General features: G+C 42.9%; 2 protein-coding genes across 3 annotated transcripts in view; both read right to left on the minus strand.

The window, feature by feature from the left end:
- LOC311125099 (focal adhesion kinase 1-like) overlaps nucleotides 1-18,128 on the minus strand; it is a gene marked incomplete at its 5' end in the record, with an annotated part of 1,344,976 nt that overhangs the window by 543,417 nt on the left and 783,431 nt on the right. The gene's annotated exons all lie outside the window — the stretch shown is intronic.
- Nucleotides 1-18,128, minus strand: part of LOC311110282 (CUB and sushi domain-containing protein 3-like) — a gene marked incomplete at its 3' end in the record, with an annotated part of 541,145 nt that overhangs the window by 462,792 nt on the left and 60,225 nt on the right. The window contains 1 exon segment of the mRNA XM_084152993.1: nucleotides 15,907-16,101. Coding sequence (XP_084009119.1) covers nucleotides 15,907-15,937 — 31 coding nt within the window. The 5' untranslated portion in view covers nucleotides 15,938-16,101.

Here is an 18,128-nt window from a genome sequence, read left to right on the forward strand (position 1 = left end):
TTCCTCCACAGGGATTTCAGCTACATGCCTGTATGTGTGTATATGTGCTATATAGCTGCCTGCCTGCCATTTGAATCCTAACACTGTTTCATGATGCTCTGTGGTAAAACCTGTCATCACTACCCAGGCTTTGGACAGGCCCTCGCTTATAGCTATCACCATGGATACAGTCAGTAGCATAGCTCTCATCATGTACAGTGTCTGAGGCTTGCGAGGCAGGAAGGTTTTTCGACAGTTTTTGAGGCTTGCGAGGAAGGAAGGATATTCAACCGTTTTTGAGCCTAGCGAGGCGGGAAGGATATTCAACAGCACTGGGAGGGGAAGATAACGGACAACGGCAATTTGTTAACCGGAAACCCAGAAGTGCTTTTAGAGCACCCAAGTTAACACTAACCTGATGATGAGACACAGAGAGAGAGAGAGAGAGAGAGAGAGAGAGAGAGAGAGAGAGAGAGAGAGAGAGAGAGAGAGAGAGAGAGAGAGAGAGAGAGAGCGAGAGAGAGAGAGAGAGAGAGAGAGAGAGAGAGAGAGAGAGAGAGAGAGAGAGAGAGAGAGAGAAAAATGTTCGGTTTGAGGATTTGTTCCAGGACCATGATCAAAGTTCTGTCAGGCCAGTCGCTTTGTGTCTAATATTAACTGCCCTAAATATAATGCCTCGCTGTCTTTATCTTAAGGTCTTATAAATAGATCAACTAGATGAACAGGCTTCATTCACAGGAGGAGATACAGGAGGGGGTACAGGAGGAAGTAGAGGGTTCCTTCATGTAGATATGAATTATTCATATACAGGTTGGGGGTTGGAGTTCACTAATCAGACAAAGGCACGCCAACACTTCCATTAAAAGACCTGACTAATATCCAGCCCCATTGTTTCTTTCTCCAGTCCTCCAGAGACGACAACACTGCAAACTAAAACACATTCCCTGTTTCTGTTCCTTGTGGCATTCATTACTATTTAATAAAGAAGGTCCTCTGGAAGCAGCACGCCCTTTAGAACTGTCAGTAGCACCATGCAGCAGCAGCAACTTTAACCATTTAGAACTGTCACTAGCACCATGCAGCAGCAGCAACATTAACCATTTAGAACTGTCAGCAGCACCATGCAGCAGCAGCAACATTAACCATTTAGAACTGTCAGCAGCACCATGCAGCAGCAGCAACATTAACCATTTAGAACTGTCAGCAGCACCATGCAGGAGCAGCAACTTTAACCATTTAGAACTGTCAGCAGCACCATGCAGGAGCAGCAACATTAACCATTTAGAAGTGTCAGCAGCACCACGCAGCAGCAGCAACATTAACCATTTAGAACTGTCAGCAGCACCACGCAGCAGCAGCAACATTAACCATTTAGAACTGTCAGCAGCACCATGCAGGAGCAGCAACATTAACCATTTAGAACTGTCAGCAGCACCATGCAGCAGCAGCAACATTAACCATTTAGAACTGTCAGCAGCACCATGCAGCAGCAGTAGTAGCAGCAACATTAACCATTTAGAACTGTCAGCAGCACCATGCAGGAGCAGCAACATTAACCATTTAGAACTGTCAGCAGCACCATGCAGCAGCAGCAACATTAACCATTTAGAACTGTCAGCAGCACCATGCAGCAGCAGCAACATTAACCATTTAGAAATGTCAGCAGCACCATGCAGCAGCAGCAACATTAACCAGGGACAATGAGAATCAGAATGAAAATCATCAGAGCACAGTTAAAACAGTAGATCCATTACACAATTTCCAAATTTCCAATGAGGATTTAACACGGCGTTTTCACCAAAAAGCCTCAGACTTATCTGTTTACATCTACCCATGTCTCACTGGGCCATGGCTCCGGCTGCCCTGCTCTGACTTGGGGCCAAGGCAAGGCCCTGGGTACTTTTACACTCTCATTTACATAACAATGGCTGACTGTGGACTTTAACGTCGCCTCACAGAGCAACAGGCTTCATGATGCAGAGGTTATTGATTCTGCTCGCCACAAGCCTTTAAGTGTCACAGTCCTGATGGAAACACAATTACACTAGAGCTTACATTAACATAAAACACTGACAGCCCACTGTTTTAACCCGATCATGCAGAACACATTACATCATGCATCTTCTTTCACTGCCAGCCACGAAGCTGCGCTGCAATACTATGACTAAATGATTCGGTACACGAGATAATCTGCAACACTATAAAACAATTATTTGCTTTGTATCTGGATGTAATACATGCTTCGGATTGGAAGGTGCCTTCTCTTACGAGGAAGTATAACGGATGGATGTCTTTCTTTGGCCTAAGAGCTTTAGAGTAAACCAGATCATCTAAAACACTGGGGTATACTATAGAATAATCTTTGGCGTAACTGAAGGGAACCTGAAGGTGACCTCTCTCGTACGAGGAAGTATAATGCAGCAGCAAGTATTTGCATTGTCCTCCCCGCACCCCCTCTTTTACGCTGCTGCCACTCTCTGTTTATTATCTATGAATATTCACTTTAACTCTACCTACATGTACATATTACCTAAATTACCTCGACTAACCTGTGTCCCTGCACATTGACTCTGTACCGGTACCCCCTGTATATAGCCTCGTTACTGTTATTTTACTGCTGCTCTTTAAATATTTGTTATTTCTTTGTCTTTTATTTTTACTTATCAATTTTTTACTTAACACTTATTTTTCTTAAAACTGCATTGTTGGTTAAGGGCTTGTAAGTAAGCATTTCACTATAAGGTCTACACCTGTTGTATTCGGCGCATGTGACAAATAACATTTGATTTGATTTGATTACTTACTTTGCCCCAAGGACCTGTAGACTCTATATCAGCAAGGGAGAGTGGGAGTGTTAACCCCAGAATCCTGGCCAAAGTCCCACCCTGGCCCGTTCACACATTGCCCATTTCCCATTTCCCAATCGCTTCTCTGTATAATTGGCTTAATATGTCCCTGTCTGGGCTCTCTACGCTGGTTTGTGCTGAGTACTCTGTCCTAAATGTCTGACATTCCTCACCCAGGCCAATGTTATAGTCATGTCGCTGTATACTGTTGAATAAAGGGGGCGAATTATGTCCCCCCCGTCCCCTCCGACCCCAAAACACGGTTAAATCGCCTGGAGATCTTTCAAAGGCACCCGATACATCAAAGTCATTATTGATATCATGATTTAATCTAAGTTAATGGAACTCAGATAGATAGCGATCTAATGATCAGGATCACCTCCTTACAAGAGCGTGAGTGATGGTGACCAATTCTTCTCTCTCAAGGGTGGGGTGTTCTTTTTCAGCGTCCCAAATGGCACCCTATGTAGTGTGTGTGTGTTTGGGGAGGGGATGTTAAGCTTGCTTGTTGCAGCACAGCACTGAACCCTGTCCTTGTCTCTCTTTATATATCTGTGCGTCGTCCCCCCTCAGCCATTTCTCACTTCCTGGATCTGTTGCCACCTCTTACCAGTGTCTGTAGGTAGGGCAGATAAGTCCAGCTCAGCTGCTATCTACATCGGCCCTCTCCGGCCCCAGGGCATGGGCCTGGCACGGGGCACCACCTCAACACCCACAGCCACTCCTCCACTGCAGGCTCCTCCTGCCTCTCCGTCTAGACCAAACCCCAGAGACCACTACCACCACCTCATGGGGCTCTGGTCAAAAGTGGTGCACCACATAGGGAATAGTGTGCTATTTTGGACACAGGGTTTGTGTTAGCTCCTTGAGGCTGGTGGAAAGCCTGCCAACATGCCCAAATGCCATTCCAGTCCAAGGGCTCTATATTACCATGGGTGAAGAGTACTGACTAGCACCTATTCTAAGTGACTATTTACTGTTCATTGTAGGAGAATACTGCAGTCCAGTATCCTTTGGCCTGTAATTTCAGCCTAACCACTAGATAAGTAATACAATAGAGAAATCAATTCAGTTAAGAAAACAATACAACCACTAGAAAGTAATATGATTTAGGACACCCTGTATATTTTCTCCTGACACCGTATTGTCTTAAAACATGCTGCAGAGCTCAGTGAATATTTACATTTTTTAGTCATGTAGCAGACGCTCTTATCCAGAGCAACTTACAGTTAGCGAGTGCATACATTTTCATACTGGCCCCCCGTCGTGGGAATCAAACCCACAACCCTGGCGTTGCAAGCGCCATGCTCTACCAGCTGAGCTACACGGGACCTGAGCTACACAGCTATATGTAGTTCTGAAGAAGGTAGCACTACATAACCCATATTCACAACGGACCTATTTCCTAATTCTATCTCATTGTAATAGCATGTGGCGAGTGCCATTCCCTGTTCCGATATAGTTACTTACAAAGCTGTTGGGTTCAATACAGGACTATGTCCATATGGAGAAATGACTTCATGTGTCCAGAGGGTAGGCCAGAGACATTAGACAACACACAGATGTAGTGGATTAGCTATGCAGAGGGAAAGTTCAAACCCAGGCGGTATTAGAACATGAAAGTGTGTGTGTGTATGTGTGTGTGTGTGTGTGTGTGTGTGTGTGTGTGTGTGTGTGTGTGTGTGTGAAAAAAAAAGAAAAAAAGAGAGAGAGTAAAAGAATCCACACACACCCCAAATCCTGTTTTCCCCAAAGTATGTAGCATCAGGGATTATTTCTGATCTATGGATATATGCGGGCCTCTGGAAGTATAATACTGTTTCTACTGCACATTTTTGGGTTCCATTACTGTTTTTGAGCAATGACCCAATACCAATGGAAGACATTTGATCACCTACAAGTTATCGCTAAATGGTCACCTATAGAATGTATGGAATGCATATATTTCCCCCTTGATACGTGTAAGTCATCAACTAGAAGCCTTTATTACCCATAAATCATACTGTATGACAATTATTCAGTAGCACAGAATGCTTGAGACAGATTCAGCCAACCCAGACTACAATACATGCTTCTTTAGCTGTGTTGGGGTTGCTGCCTGCATGGTGCTCAGCATGTATAACTGGGGTAGTGTGGATGTCAGCTTCCATTTAAACAGGCCTGTTAGCAGCTATGGGATTTATATTGTTAAGCAGGTGCTCCCTGTGCTGTCAGGCTGTCAGGGCCTCAGAGACGGGGGAGAGAGCGAGAGAAGTCGTGTGATTATTTAAGTCCAAATGTCGGCTGCTTTCAGCAGGGGCCATCAAAATTAAAGACGCGCTAGCTGCATCAAAAGCTTGTCTTTTTTAACCGTTTTAATACACATCAAGGAATTCCGTCTGATTGAAAGAGAGCTAATTTTAGACAGTAAACGTATTTTATCTAACCACAGCCTTTGAAAGAAACAGATGAGATGTTCAGGATTTGCGTCCTATACTGTAAAAGTGGGACGGCGATGTTGTTCACCTGAAGTGCTTTTTCACATTGGTATGATTCAAAAGTATGCTTTGGTTCGTTCAACCTATTCTATTGAATGTGATTTTTTTAATTGAATGAAAGCTTCTAAATTGCTTTCAACACCTCATGCGCATTCACATTGCATAGTGGTGGGTGCAATGTAGTTGCGGCAGCCTATCAGAAGAGTTCGAGGCGTGGCCTATTGTGGGCGTGGCTTTCAATGTGCTATTTTTGGCCACCCATGAGAGTCAATATAATTTCAGGTAATTTGTTCTGTTTTTTTTTTTTTTTTATGGTTATATGTTCACTGCCGGCACTGAATCTTAAATTATATCTGTGTAAATACTGTGATACTAAAGAGCCTGGAAGGTTTCCATTGATGAGATGATCAACATTTGGTTACAATGTTGTAAACAGTTAATGTGAAAATGTTATGTAAAGAAAGTGGTTGGAGTCATTATTTAATGTTATGGAACTAACTTAATATCTTGATTAACAGGAACTCGATTGTATTGCTTGTAACACAATTGAAGAAATGTGGAGAGGTAATTCCAAAGTGAAAAATATACTTGGTACAACGTGAAATAATTGGCTGTATATATAGATATTAGTAGGTATTTATTTTCTTTATTAGGTTTAACCAAAGAGGGAAAAGTAAGTTAAGTGTTGAAAGAAATAGGTTGCAACTTGAAATATAGGTTAATCAAATATAACATTTGACTTTGAATCATGTATTTGGTTTCAACAAATGCATTTATTTTTCAATTGAGAAAACCTAACTCATTTACTTGTAACCAGTTGATGCAAAACAAATTTAGGTTGATCCAAATACTCGTTTTTTTTACAGTGTATAAACAATGCAGAAGTAGTGAACAGCTGAACCTAGACAAGAGAAGTCAGGGTGAACATCATGGTTGTGAAACCAATCAAAGTATGATCCAGAAACACTGAAATCTGGTGCATTCAAATCAGCCTGTAATTGGTTAAAAATAACTATTTCCAATGGTGCTCATGTCTTCTCTCATTTAGCCACTCTCCCAAAGCTGTGAAATGATCTCTGAAAGCTGTGACTATATCATGTAACTACAATTTACCCATCCACAGTGAAAGTTATGTCTGTAGCAAAGCACTGCTATGTGCTGGTTAATAACACTGTGATTAGAGCTGGAGCAGCCCCCTGTTCACTGCTAGGTGCTGGTTAATAACACTGTGATTACGGCTGGAGCAGCCCCCTGTTCACTGCTAGGTGCTGGTTAATAACACTGTGATTAGAGCTGGAGCAGCCCCCCTGTTCACTGCTAGGTGCTGGTTAATAACACTGTGATTAGAGCTGGAGCAGCCCCCTGTTCACTGCTAGCTGCTGGTTAATAACACTGTGATTATAGCTGGAGCAGCCCCCTGTTCACTGCTATGTGCTGGTTAATAACACTGTGATTAGAGCTGGAGCAGCCCCCTGTTCACTGCTAGGTGCTGGTTAATAACACTGTGATTACGGCTGGAGCATCCCCCTGTTCACTGCTAGTTGCTGGTTAATAACACTGTGATTAGAGCTGGAGCAGCCCCCTGTTCACTGCTAGGTGCTGATTAATAACACTGTGATTATAGCTGGAGCAAACCCCTGTTCACTGCTATGTGCTGGTTAATAACACTGTGATTACGGCTGGAGCAGCCCCCTGTTCACTGCTAGGTGCTGGTTAATAACACTGTGATTAGAGCTGGAGCAGCCCCCTGTTCACTGCTATGTGCTGGTTAATAACACTGTGATTACGGCTGGAGCAGTCCCCTGTTCACTGCTATGTGCTGGTTAATAACACTGTGATTATAGCTGGAGCAAACCCCTGTTCACTGCTAGTTGCTGGTTAATTACACTGTGATTATAGCTGGAGCAGCCCCCTGTTCACTGCTAGGTGCTGGTTAATTACACTGTGATTACGGCTGGAGCAAACCCCTGTTCACTGCTATGTGCTGGTTAATAACACTGTGATTACGGCTGGAGCAAACCCCTGTTCACTGCTAGGTGCTGGTTAATAACACTGTGATTACGGCTGGAGCAAACCCCTGTTCACTGCTAGGTGCCGGTTAATAGGACTGTGATTACTGTTGGAGCAGCCCGCTGTTCACAGCTAATAGGATGCATTGCTGCATTGCATCAGTCCAGTTTACTGTCTTGGTATCAGTGACCTCTACTGCATCCTAAAATATCCTGAAAGCCTGGCTGGAAGGTGTCCAGATACACACGTGACCTTTTTTTCCCCAGTTCCCTAAAAAGAGACATCGATTTGCTAGTTGTGTATGTAGTCGTTTCTGTTTTTGTCCTGTGGATGTTAAGGCTGACTTTATGGGATATGGGATTCTAGGCGCAAGGTATGGCTAGCTGGATGACAAGTATTGACGGTAATGCCCGGTAATACCGTTGGAGGATGTTGTCACCCCAGCACAGCAGAATTGAAATAGCAGAGCTGAGCTGAGTGAAGTGCCTGCCTCTGTGGGGCTTCCGGTACACCTGTACAGCAGTGCTGTCATGACGATTTCACGGATTCACACAAGGCTTCAACTCTCTCTGCCTCAGGCTCCTGCCCCCTCAAACCAAGCAAATCCAAGCTTTACTGACTGAAAGCTGCAATAAAAAACTACTAATAGAAAAATATAACATTTTTCCTGTTTCCCAGTAGCATTTGAGGAGGTTAGAGTGGAGGTTGATTTTTGTTGTTACAGTATATCTAGAGATTCATTTCAGTGGTCATGTTTTCATATAATTGTTATTGTTTTTCATTACGACTTGGGAATAACACCTTCCTAAACATAAGTAGTTAGTGTGTGTGTGTTAATAAGGGGGGGGGGGGCTGTGTGACCATTTTGTTTAGGCTACTCTATATCCAGGATCAATGCTGAGGATACCGATACCTCTCCTTCTGACTCAATGATAGGGAGCCTATTTAACACAAGGGACCCAACACAAAGGACCCAACACAAGGGACCAACCAGACATGGAGTAGATGGAGTATTCATCCATGTCTGGCATCATCACAGGAGCTGCTCCATCCTATATTACTTCATCTGTCATAACACAAGTCAGTAATCTGATTAGGTTTTCCAACACTAGGAACTGTCCAACGATGGACATCAAATCAACTGTGTGCCACCAACCGTTCACTCTTCATGTTGTTGTTTAAAGCTGAAGACATTTGTCTAGATTTGAAGTTAAATAAATGTGACTTCCATGCCTGGATTAGTTAAGTGGCAGATTGCCTAATGCATATGGTAGAGATAATTTGACTTTAATTTGCACTTTCCTATGTTTTCCATATTAAGATGCTTTCTTGTCCATGAATTCAAGTTGAATTGATAACGGCCCAATGATCCCTGGTTTAGAGTAATGCAGAGGCACTGCTTGGAAAGCTTATCGCATAGTTTTACTCTTTTTTTTGTTTTACTCTTCAGTAAAATGCTTTCTCTGTTCTCCCTTAATCAATACTGGGATTTTGAATGTCTTTTTTATTCCCACCTGGAGTGAGATTCCAAAGCTTTATTGGAGAGAGAGATCCTGCCTGGCAGATTGAGGTCACACTCCCCCCAAAGTGAGCTTGGCAGCACACACTCATGAAGATTCCAGATAGGCACAGGCAATACTATGGATTCGTTTACACAGGCAGCCCATTTCTGATCTTTTGCCCAATTACTGGCAAAAGAGCTGATCAGATTGGTCAATAGACCAATTAGTGAAAAATACATAATACTTTGGCAGCCTGTCATAACGCAGCCAAAAGATGTTAGATTTTAAAACCGTCCTGAAAACCAATGTCATACTGTACTAGATCAGACCACTGCTAAACAGAAATATCTACTGACCGTTTGTGCAGTCACTACTGTAGTTGCATTGGCAATTATTAATAATTAGCCAGGAGGTTTTAAATAGACCCGTTTTATTGTAATTGGTCAATGGGCACTGATTAGACTTGCATGCTGGTATTTATACAAATATTTGTCATAGCGATCACACTAAACGGCATAGAAATTATGTAATGTTTTAAGTATTTCATTATAATAAAGTTGTTCTGAGCTTTTAAACATAAAGCTGTGTGTGCATTCATTAAACTGTACTGTAACATGTTAACATTGCTCTGACATGTATATATGACTAAATATGAACTGTTCCTTGATTACAGTTTTTTTAGACGGAACAAAAACACTAAATTGTTCTGTAAAGCATTAAGAGTTCTCCTAAAAGAGGAAATGTGCCTTTATATGGCAAGCATGATTTTAATGCACACACACTAACACATACTGCAGGTACGAAACAGTAACGCTTCCGTCCCTCCCCTCACCCATACCTGGGCTCGAACCAGGGGCCCTCTGAAAACATTAACAACAGTCCCCCTCAAAGCATCGTTACCTATCACTCCACAAAAGCAGCTATTTCAAGGTCTCAGAGTGAGTGACATCACAGATTGAAATGCCAGTAGCGTGCACCGCTAACTAGCCAGCCATTTCACACCGGTTACACACACACTGCAGAGAGTATTTTCCATTCAACTCCTAGCAAATCTAATTTGGAGTTTTGTCAGTCTACATAATACTTTTCCCCTCTCAAACATTCATGCAAAGCAAATGCCTCTCTCATATTGTCCATGGAATAGGTAGTTGGGCTTCCACTCAGCAAAATATTGGGGGTTGAAGAATACCTGCAAAAAATCAATTTGGACCGATGCCAGGGTCTTGGCAGGCTGCAGATTAGCCACAGAGATTCTCATCACATTAGCCCTCAGTGAGCGGCTCCCTGATCCACTAATATATATAGAGAACAGGCTCCCTGATCCACTAATATATATAGAGAACAGGCTCCCTGGTCCACTAATATATATAGAGAACAGGCTCCCTGGTCCACTAATATATAGAGAGAACATGCTCCCTGGTCCACTAATATATAGAGAGAAAAGGTTCCCTGGTCCACTAATATATATATAGAGAACAGGCTCCCTGGTCCACTAATATATAGAGAGAACATGCTCCCTGGTCCACTAATATATATATAGAGAACAGGCTCCCTGGTCCAGTAATATATATATAGAGAGAACAGGCTCCCTGGTCCACTAATATATATATAGAGAACAGGCTCCCTGGTCCAGTAATATATATATATATAGAGAACAGGCTCCCTGGTCCACTAATATATATAGAGAACAGGTTCCCTGGTCCACTAATATATACAGTGCCTTGAAAAAGTATTCATCCCCCTTGGCATTTTTCCTATTTTGTTGCATTACAACCTGTAATTTAAATGGATTTTTATTTGGATTTCATGTAATGGACATACACAAAATAGTCCAAATTGGTGAAGTGAAATTAAAAAAATAACTTGTTTCAAAAAATTATAAAAAATAAATAATGGAAAAGTGTTGCGTGCATATGTATTCACCCCCTTTGCTATGAAGCCCCTAAATAAGATCTGGTGCAACCAATTACCTTCAGAAGTCACATAATTAGTTAAATAAATTCCACCTGTGTGCAATCTAAGTGTCACATGATCTGTCACATGATCTGTCACATGATCTCAGTCTATATACACCTGTTCTGAAAGGCCCCAGAGTCTGCAACACCCTTAAGCAAGGGGCACCACCAAGCAAGTGGCAACATGAAGACCAAGGAGCTCCCCAAACAGGTCAGAGACAAAGTTGTGGAGAAGTACAGATCAGGGTTGGGTTATAAAAAAATATCAGAAACTTTGAACATCCCACGGAGCATCATAAAATCCATTATAAAAAAATGGAAAGAATATGGCACCACAACAAACCTGCCAAGAGAGGGCCGCCAACCAAAACTCACAGACCAGGCAAGGAGGGCATTAATCAGAGAGGCAACAAAGAGACCAAAGAAAACCCTGAAGGAGCTGCAAAGCTCCACAGCAGAGATTGGAGTATCTGTCCATAGGACCACTTTAAGCCGTACACTCCACAGAGCTGGGCTTTGTGGAAGAGTGGCCAGAAAAAAGCCATTGCTTTAAGAAAGAAATAAGCAAACACGTTTGGTGTTCGCAAAAAGCCATGTGGGAGACTCCACAAACATATGGAAGAAGGTACTCTGGTCAGATTAGAATAAAATTGAGTTTTTTGGTCATCAAGTAAAACGCTATGTCTGGGGCAAACCCAACACCTCTCATCACCCCGAGAACACCATCCCCACAGTGAAGCATGCTGGTGGCAGTATCATGCTGTGGGGATGTTTTTCATCGGCAGGGACTGGGAAACAGAGCAGAATTGAAGGAATGATGAATGGCGCTAAATACAGGAAAATTATTGAGGGAAACCTGTTTCAGTCTTCCAGAGATTTGAGACTGGGACGGAGGTTCACCTTCCAGCAGGACATTGACCCTAAGCATACTGCTAAAGCAACACTCGATTGGTTTAAGGGGAAGCATTTACATGTCTTGGAATGGCTTAGTCAAATCTGTGGTATGACTTAAAGATTGCTGTACACCAGCGGAACCCATTCAACTTGAAGGAGCTGGAGCAGTTTTGCCTTGAAGAATGGGCAAATATCCCAGTGGCTAGATGTGCCAAGCTTATAGAGACATATCCCAAGAGACTTGCAGCTGTAATTGCTGCAAAAGGTGGCTCTACAAAGTATTGACTTTGGGGGGGGAGGGGGTGAATAGTTATGCACGCTCAAGTTTTCTGTTTTTTTGTCTTATTTCTTGTTTGTTTCACAAGAAAAAATATTTTGCATCTTCAAAGTGGTAGGTATGTTGTGTAAATCAAATGATACAACCCCCCAACAAATTCATTTTAATTCCAGGTTGTAAGGCAACAAAATAGGAAAAATGCCAAGGGGGGTGAATACTTTCACAAGCCACTGTATAGAGAACAGGCTCCGTGGTCCAGTAATATATATAGAGGACAGGCTCCCTGGTCCAGTAATATATAGAGAGAACATGCTCCCTGGTCCACTAATATATATAGAGAACAAGCTCCCTGGTCCACTAATATATATATAGAGAACAGGCTCCCTGGTCCACTAATATATAGAGAGAACATGCTCCCTGGTCCACTAATATATATAGAGAACAGGCTCCCTGGTCCACTAATATATATAGAGAACAGGCTCCCTGGTCCAGTAATATATATAGAGAACAGGCTCCCTGGCCCACTAATATATATAGAGAACAGGCTCCCTGGTCCACTAATATATATAGAGAACAGGCTCCCTGGTCCACTAATATATATAGAGAACAGGCTCCCTGGTCCACTAATATATGAGGTTTGTGCAGTAGGCTATAGGCCCAATACATTATCACTGCATAATATAATATTATTGACTATGCTTGAATTGCCCTGCCAATGTTGTTCTTCTCAGACCATTTTGAAATGATTTTAAATATATATATATATATGTACTGTATGTGATCCCACAGGTAATGGTTTACTGATGGTCCATCTGAGGGGAGGGAGGGGGTAGCGGTGAGGCTGCGAAAAGGTGACAGTCTTCCAGCCAATGGCGAAACTCAAGTCCCCACTGCATTATTTCTGCCTCATGCACCAATTCATGTTACTCCTATGACCAGCGAAAGTGAAATATTCCTCGATATTAAAAAAGACACAAGTTGCTAATGATAACAGCGCAAGCTGATCGGAACACTTTGCTGTACATATTAATTGAAGCTGCAGTGTTGGTTGCAGCGTGTGGAAATCGGAAGAACGTGCATTTTATGGCTCATAAAGGTGTTGAACAAAGTGTTGACAGTGCTGAATATCAACTTCAACAGGAACTTACTCTTTGCTCTATTCGTTCAGTCTTTCTCTAGTCATGGTTTTAAACGTTTTGAAATCTCACAGTATCAGCTTTGCTGTGCATTTGAAATTGGAGGCTTCTTTTAACAGTCTACGGCTCGAGGAAACTGTGCAGACACAGTGATCTGATCTACCTGATTGGCCAGCGGTAGGCATATAGGTGCACTTGATTTGCTCTCTGGGCCTGCCGGATGGGCGGAGTTCTCCTTCAGACACATGAAATGGTTCAAAATGGGAACACTTTGCCTTCCTGGAACTAGGGCTGCTGAATCAAGTGCACCTAACGGCAACAGCGTGAAACCAAAAAAAAAAAAAATGGAACGCAAGGCTTTATCGTTGTTTTTTTTAAACATAAATGTTAGACTAGGAATGCCTTGGAGATCGACCGGTTGGTGACCATGTAGGTTATGGTGGTTCAGTGGTGTGTAACAACAATCTCCTGAACAGGTAGTTGATTTGTGATTGACGCCTGATTTCTGTCACCACTTTCCACTGAGCTAATGTCACATAGTACTTATTCATTACCAGAAGTCAACCTGATGCATGGTAGAGAGATTGAAATGCCCAAAGAGTAGACTACAACCAAAGTCATGATGGACAATATGAACATGAATGTGCTGTACAGTTTATATTAAACACCCTTGAATAGTACTGTACACACCCTGTAGTCTGTACTGCACCTTGAATAATACTGTACACACCACTGTAGTCTGTACTGCATGGCCAATAGCTTAAAGACTAAAGGCCAACACATGTAGAATGTATCAAAGCAGAGGTTTATAATGCCAATGGATCTGGATTTCTAGTCCCTCTAACCCTTCTAACTTTCCTATGTCCCTCACTGAAATGGCCCAGGCTTGTGACTCCAACCATTTTCTGTTCCATTTCGCTTTTTATTTATTTTTTAAAAACAACCATGTTCAATTACGGATCACTTAATGGTTTAGTTTAATATGCACTTATTTGTAGGCTGGCATCCCATTGCCAGAGGGAGGGATAACGTTTATACTTGTTTTGCAATTACTCCATTGACTAGGGCTCTGGTAATTCTTACAGTCTCGTGTTCATCAGACAGAAGGAAAACATGATGCACGTTGCTTTCATCTCAGACTGATTATTAAGGACATAGCAGGCAGAGGCACACGGTGCCTATGGAGAGGCTTTCATTTGAAAACGGTCATGGATAATGCACATTATAATTGGCCCCAACACGGAACAATAAATCTGAATGTGTTTAGAGCGAGGGGAGCCGACCACAGGATTCTTCCTCTATGCTGATGGTGTGTGTGTGTGTGTGTGTGTTCCTCTATGCTGATAAGGTATAGTGGTTTATGAATAACTGTCCCCAAATCTTATGAAAAAGATCCTGTCAGTTCACGACCGTGATACTATTTGCTGTCTCACTGCCATTGCATTGGAGTCACTGTGGCAGAGGAGATAGCGTTGGCCGTTGACTCTCATGGAGAAATAGATTAATATTCTATAGATGCTGCTCTGAACTATCATTTGTCACATACTGGAATGTGTTGTCAATAAATCATCCACTGTTTCAGTTAGTGCTGAATTGTTGTTATCTAGTCATTCATAAACAATCCATTCAGAAGTAAGGATGGTGTAGAACAGGGTTCTTCAATTCCGGTCCTGGAGGGCCGAAACACTTCTGTTTTTTATTTCTACCTGGTAGTTAATTGCACTCACCTGGTGTCCCAGGTCTGGATTAGCCCCTGATTAGAAGGAGAGGATGAAAAACATAGGTGTCTCGGCCCTCCAGGACCGGAATTGAAGAACCCTGGTTTAGAAGGTCAGAGCTTATGGTGTGCAAAACCCTGACAGACACCACAATCATACACCTGTACTTTATGTAATCAGTATGTACTTTATCTCTCTCATCTCTCTCCTCTCTCTCTCTCTCTCTCTCTCTCTCTCTCTCTCTCTCTCTCTCTCTCTCTCTCTCTCTCTCTCTCTCTCTCTCTCTCTCTCTCTCTCTCTCTCTCTCTCTCTCTCCGCTCTCTCTCTCTCTCTCTCTCTCTCTCTCTCTCTCTCTCTCTCCTCTCTCAATTCAATTCAATTTCAATTTAAGGGCTTTATTGGCATGGGAAACGTGTGTTAACATTGCCAAAGCAAGTGAAGTAGATAGTAAACAAAAGTGAAATAAACAATAAATATTAACAGTAAACATTACACTCAGAAGTTTCAAAAGAATAAAGACATTTCAAATGTCAAATTATGTTTATATACAGTGTTGTAACAATGTGCAAATAGTTAAAGTACAAATGGGAAAATAAATAAACATAAATATGGGTTGTATTTACAATGGTGTTTGTTCTTCACTGGTTGCCCTTTTCTTGTGGCAACAGGTCACAAATATTGCAGCTGTGATGGCTCTCTCTCTCTCTCTCTCTCTGCTCTCTCTCTCTCTCTCTCTCTCTCTCTCTCTCTCTCTCTCTCTCTCTCTCTCTCTCTCTCTCTCTCTCTCTCTCTCTCTCTCTCTCTCTCTCTCTCTCTCTCTCTCTCTCTCTCTCTCTCTCTCTCTCTCTCTCTCTCTCTCTCTCTGTCTCTCTCTCTCTCTCTCCGCTCTCTCTCTCGCTCTCTCTCTCCCTCTCTCCCTCTCTCTCACACATACACCCACATATACTTTCACAGATGAACACAAAACACAAAAACATTCGGACAAATCTATCACACATCTGCCATACACACACCGTACCATCTCCACAGACACACTCCCATAGTTAACATGCAGCTGTCACCGACACTGTTTCACACATTCACACACACAGTGCCAGGGCATGGACACTCACCTCTGCATATGGGCACAGGGAAGTCCCACATGGCGCCCTTCTCCGCGTTGGTGACACAGGTGAGCTGTGGGTGCCCGTCCAGGACGTACCCGGTCACACAGCTGTAGCGGATCTGGTCTCCCACGTTAAAGCGTGTTCCGACCAGGATGCCTTTGGGCGGTACCCCAGGGTTTCCACAGGCACTGATCTGCAGTTCTGACAGGGAGAAGAGGGAAGTGGGAGACAGCCGTTATGCTTCGTTACAACATCTAAGACAGAGTAGAGGGAAGAGGGAGACAGCCGTTATGCATTGTTACAACATCTAAGACACAAGTTAGGCATGAAGTCAGGCATGTAAAGTAACCCATTGTGTAAGAAAATCATCATGGTTGGTTTTGTCTGCTTCTCTCTCGCTCTCTCTTTCTCTCTTTCTCTCTCTCTCTCTCTCTCTCTCTCTCTCTTCTCTCTCTCTCTCTCTCTCTCTCTCTCTCTCTCTCTCTCTCTCTCTCTCTCTCTCTCTCTCTCTCTCTCTCTCTCTCTCTCTCTCTCTCTCTCTCTCTCTCTCTCTCTCTCTCTCTCTCTCTCTCTCTCGCTCTCTCTCTCTCTCTCGTTTCTGTATTTGTATTTGTATTAAGAAATACAAATACAAACTCAACTCAGCATCAAGACACTCAGAACATTTTAGCACTTCCTCACTGCCATTATATGCAGTTCAGTACTGCATTGCATTCACATTGAACTTGCCTGCACATCTGAAGGTATAGGACACAATGGAAACAGCCAAGGTCATTCCCATTGTGCTGGGTGGGTTGGGTTGAGTTCAGCTTTAGCTTCATGCTGGGCGAGCAAGATAAGATAACCATATACTGGCCGAGATATGTGCAGTATTTGAGTGAAAGACAGAGCCAAAAAGAGAGAGAGAGGATGCTGTAATGGAGGAATATATACAGTGGGGAAAAAAAGTATTTAGTCAGCCACCAATTGTGCAAGTTCTCCCACTTAAAAAGATGAGAGAGGCCTGTAATTTTCATCATAGGTACACGTCAACTATGACAGACAAAATGAGAAAAAAAAATCCAGAAAATCACATTGTAGGATTTTTAATGAATTTATTTGCAAATTATGGTGGAAAATAAGTATTTGGTCAATAACAAAAGTTTCTCAATACTTTGTTATATACCCTTTGTTGGCAATGACACAGGTCAAACGTTTTCTGTAAGTCTTCACAAGGTTTTCACACACTGTTGCTGGTATTTTGGCCCATTCCTCCATGCAGATCTCCTCTAGAGCAGTGATGTTTTGGGGCTGTCGCTGGGCAACACGGACTTTCAACTCCCTCCAAAGATTTTCTATGGGGTTGAGATCTGGAGACTGGCTAGGCCACTCCAGGACCTTGAAATGCTTCTTACGATGCCACTCCTTCGTTGCCCGGGCGGTGTGTTTGGGATCATTGTCATGCTGAAAGACCCAGCCACGTTTCATCTTCAATGCCCTTGCCGATGGAAGGAGGTTTTCACTCAAAATCTCACGATACATGGCCCCATTCATACTTTCCTTTACACGGATCAGTCATCCTGGTCCCTTTGCAGAAAAACAGCCCCAAAGCATGAAGTTTCCACCCCCATGCTTCACAGTAGGTATGGTGTTCTTTGGATGCAACTCAGCATTCTTTGTCCTCCAAACACGACGAGTTGAGTTTTTACCAAAAAGTTATATTTTGGTTTCATCTGACCATATGACATTCTCCCAATCCTCTTCTGGATCATCCAAATGCACTCTAGCAAACTTCAGACGGGCCTGGACATGTACTGGCTTAAGCAGGGGGACACGTCTGTAACTGCAGGATTTGAGTCCCTGGCGGCGTAGTGTGTTACTGATGGTAGGCTTTGTTACTTTGGTCCCAGCTCTCTGCAGGTCATTCACTAGGTCCCCCCGTGTGGTTCTGGGATTTTTGCTCACCGTTCTTGTGATAATTTTGACCCCACGGGGTGAGATCTTGCGTGGAGCCCCAGATCGAGGGAGATTATCAGTGGTCTTTTATGTCTTCCATTTCCTAATAATTGCTCCCACAGTTGATTTCTTCAAACCAAGCTGCTTACCTATTGCAGATTCAGTCTTCCCAGCCTGGTGCAGGTCTGCAGTTTTCTTTCTGGTGTCCTTTGACAGCTCTTTGGTCTTGGCCATAGTGGAGTTTGGAGTGTGACTGTTTGAGGTTGTGGACAGGTGTCTTTTATACTGATATC

Source organism: Coregonus lavaretus (assembly GCF_964263955.1).
Source record: "Coregonus lavaretus genome assembly, chromosome: 3".
Taxonomy (NCBI): Eukaryota; Metazoa; Chordata; class Actinopteri; order Salmoniformes; family Salmonidae; genus Coregonus; species Coregonus lavaretus.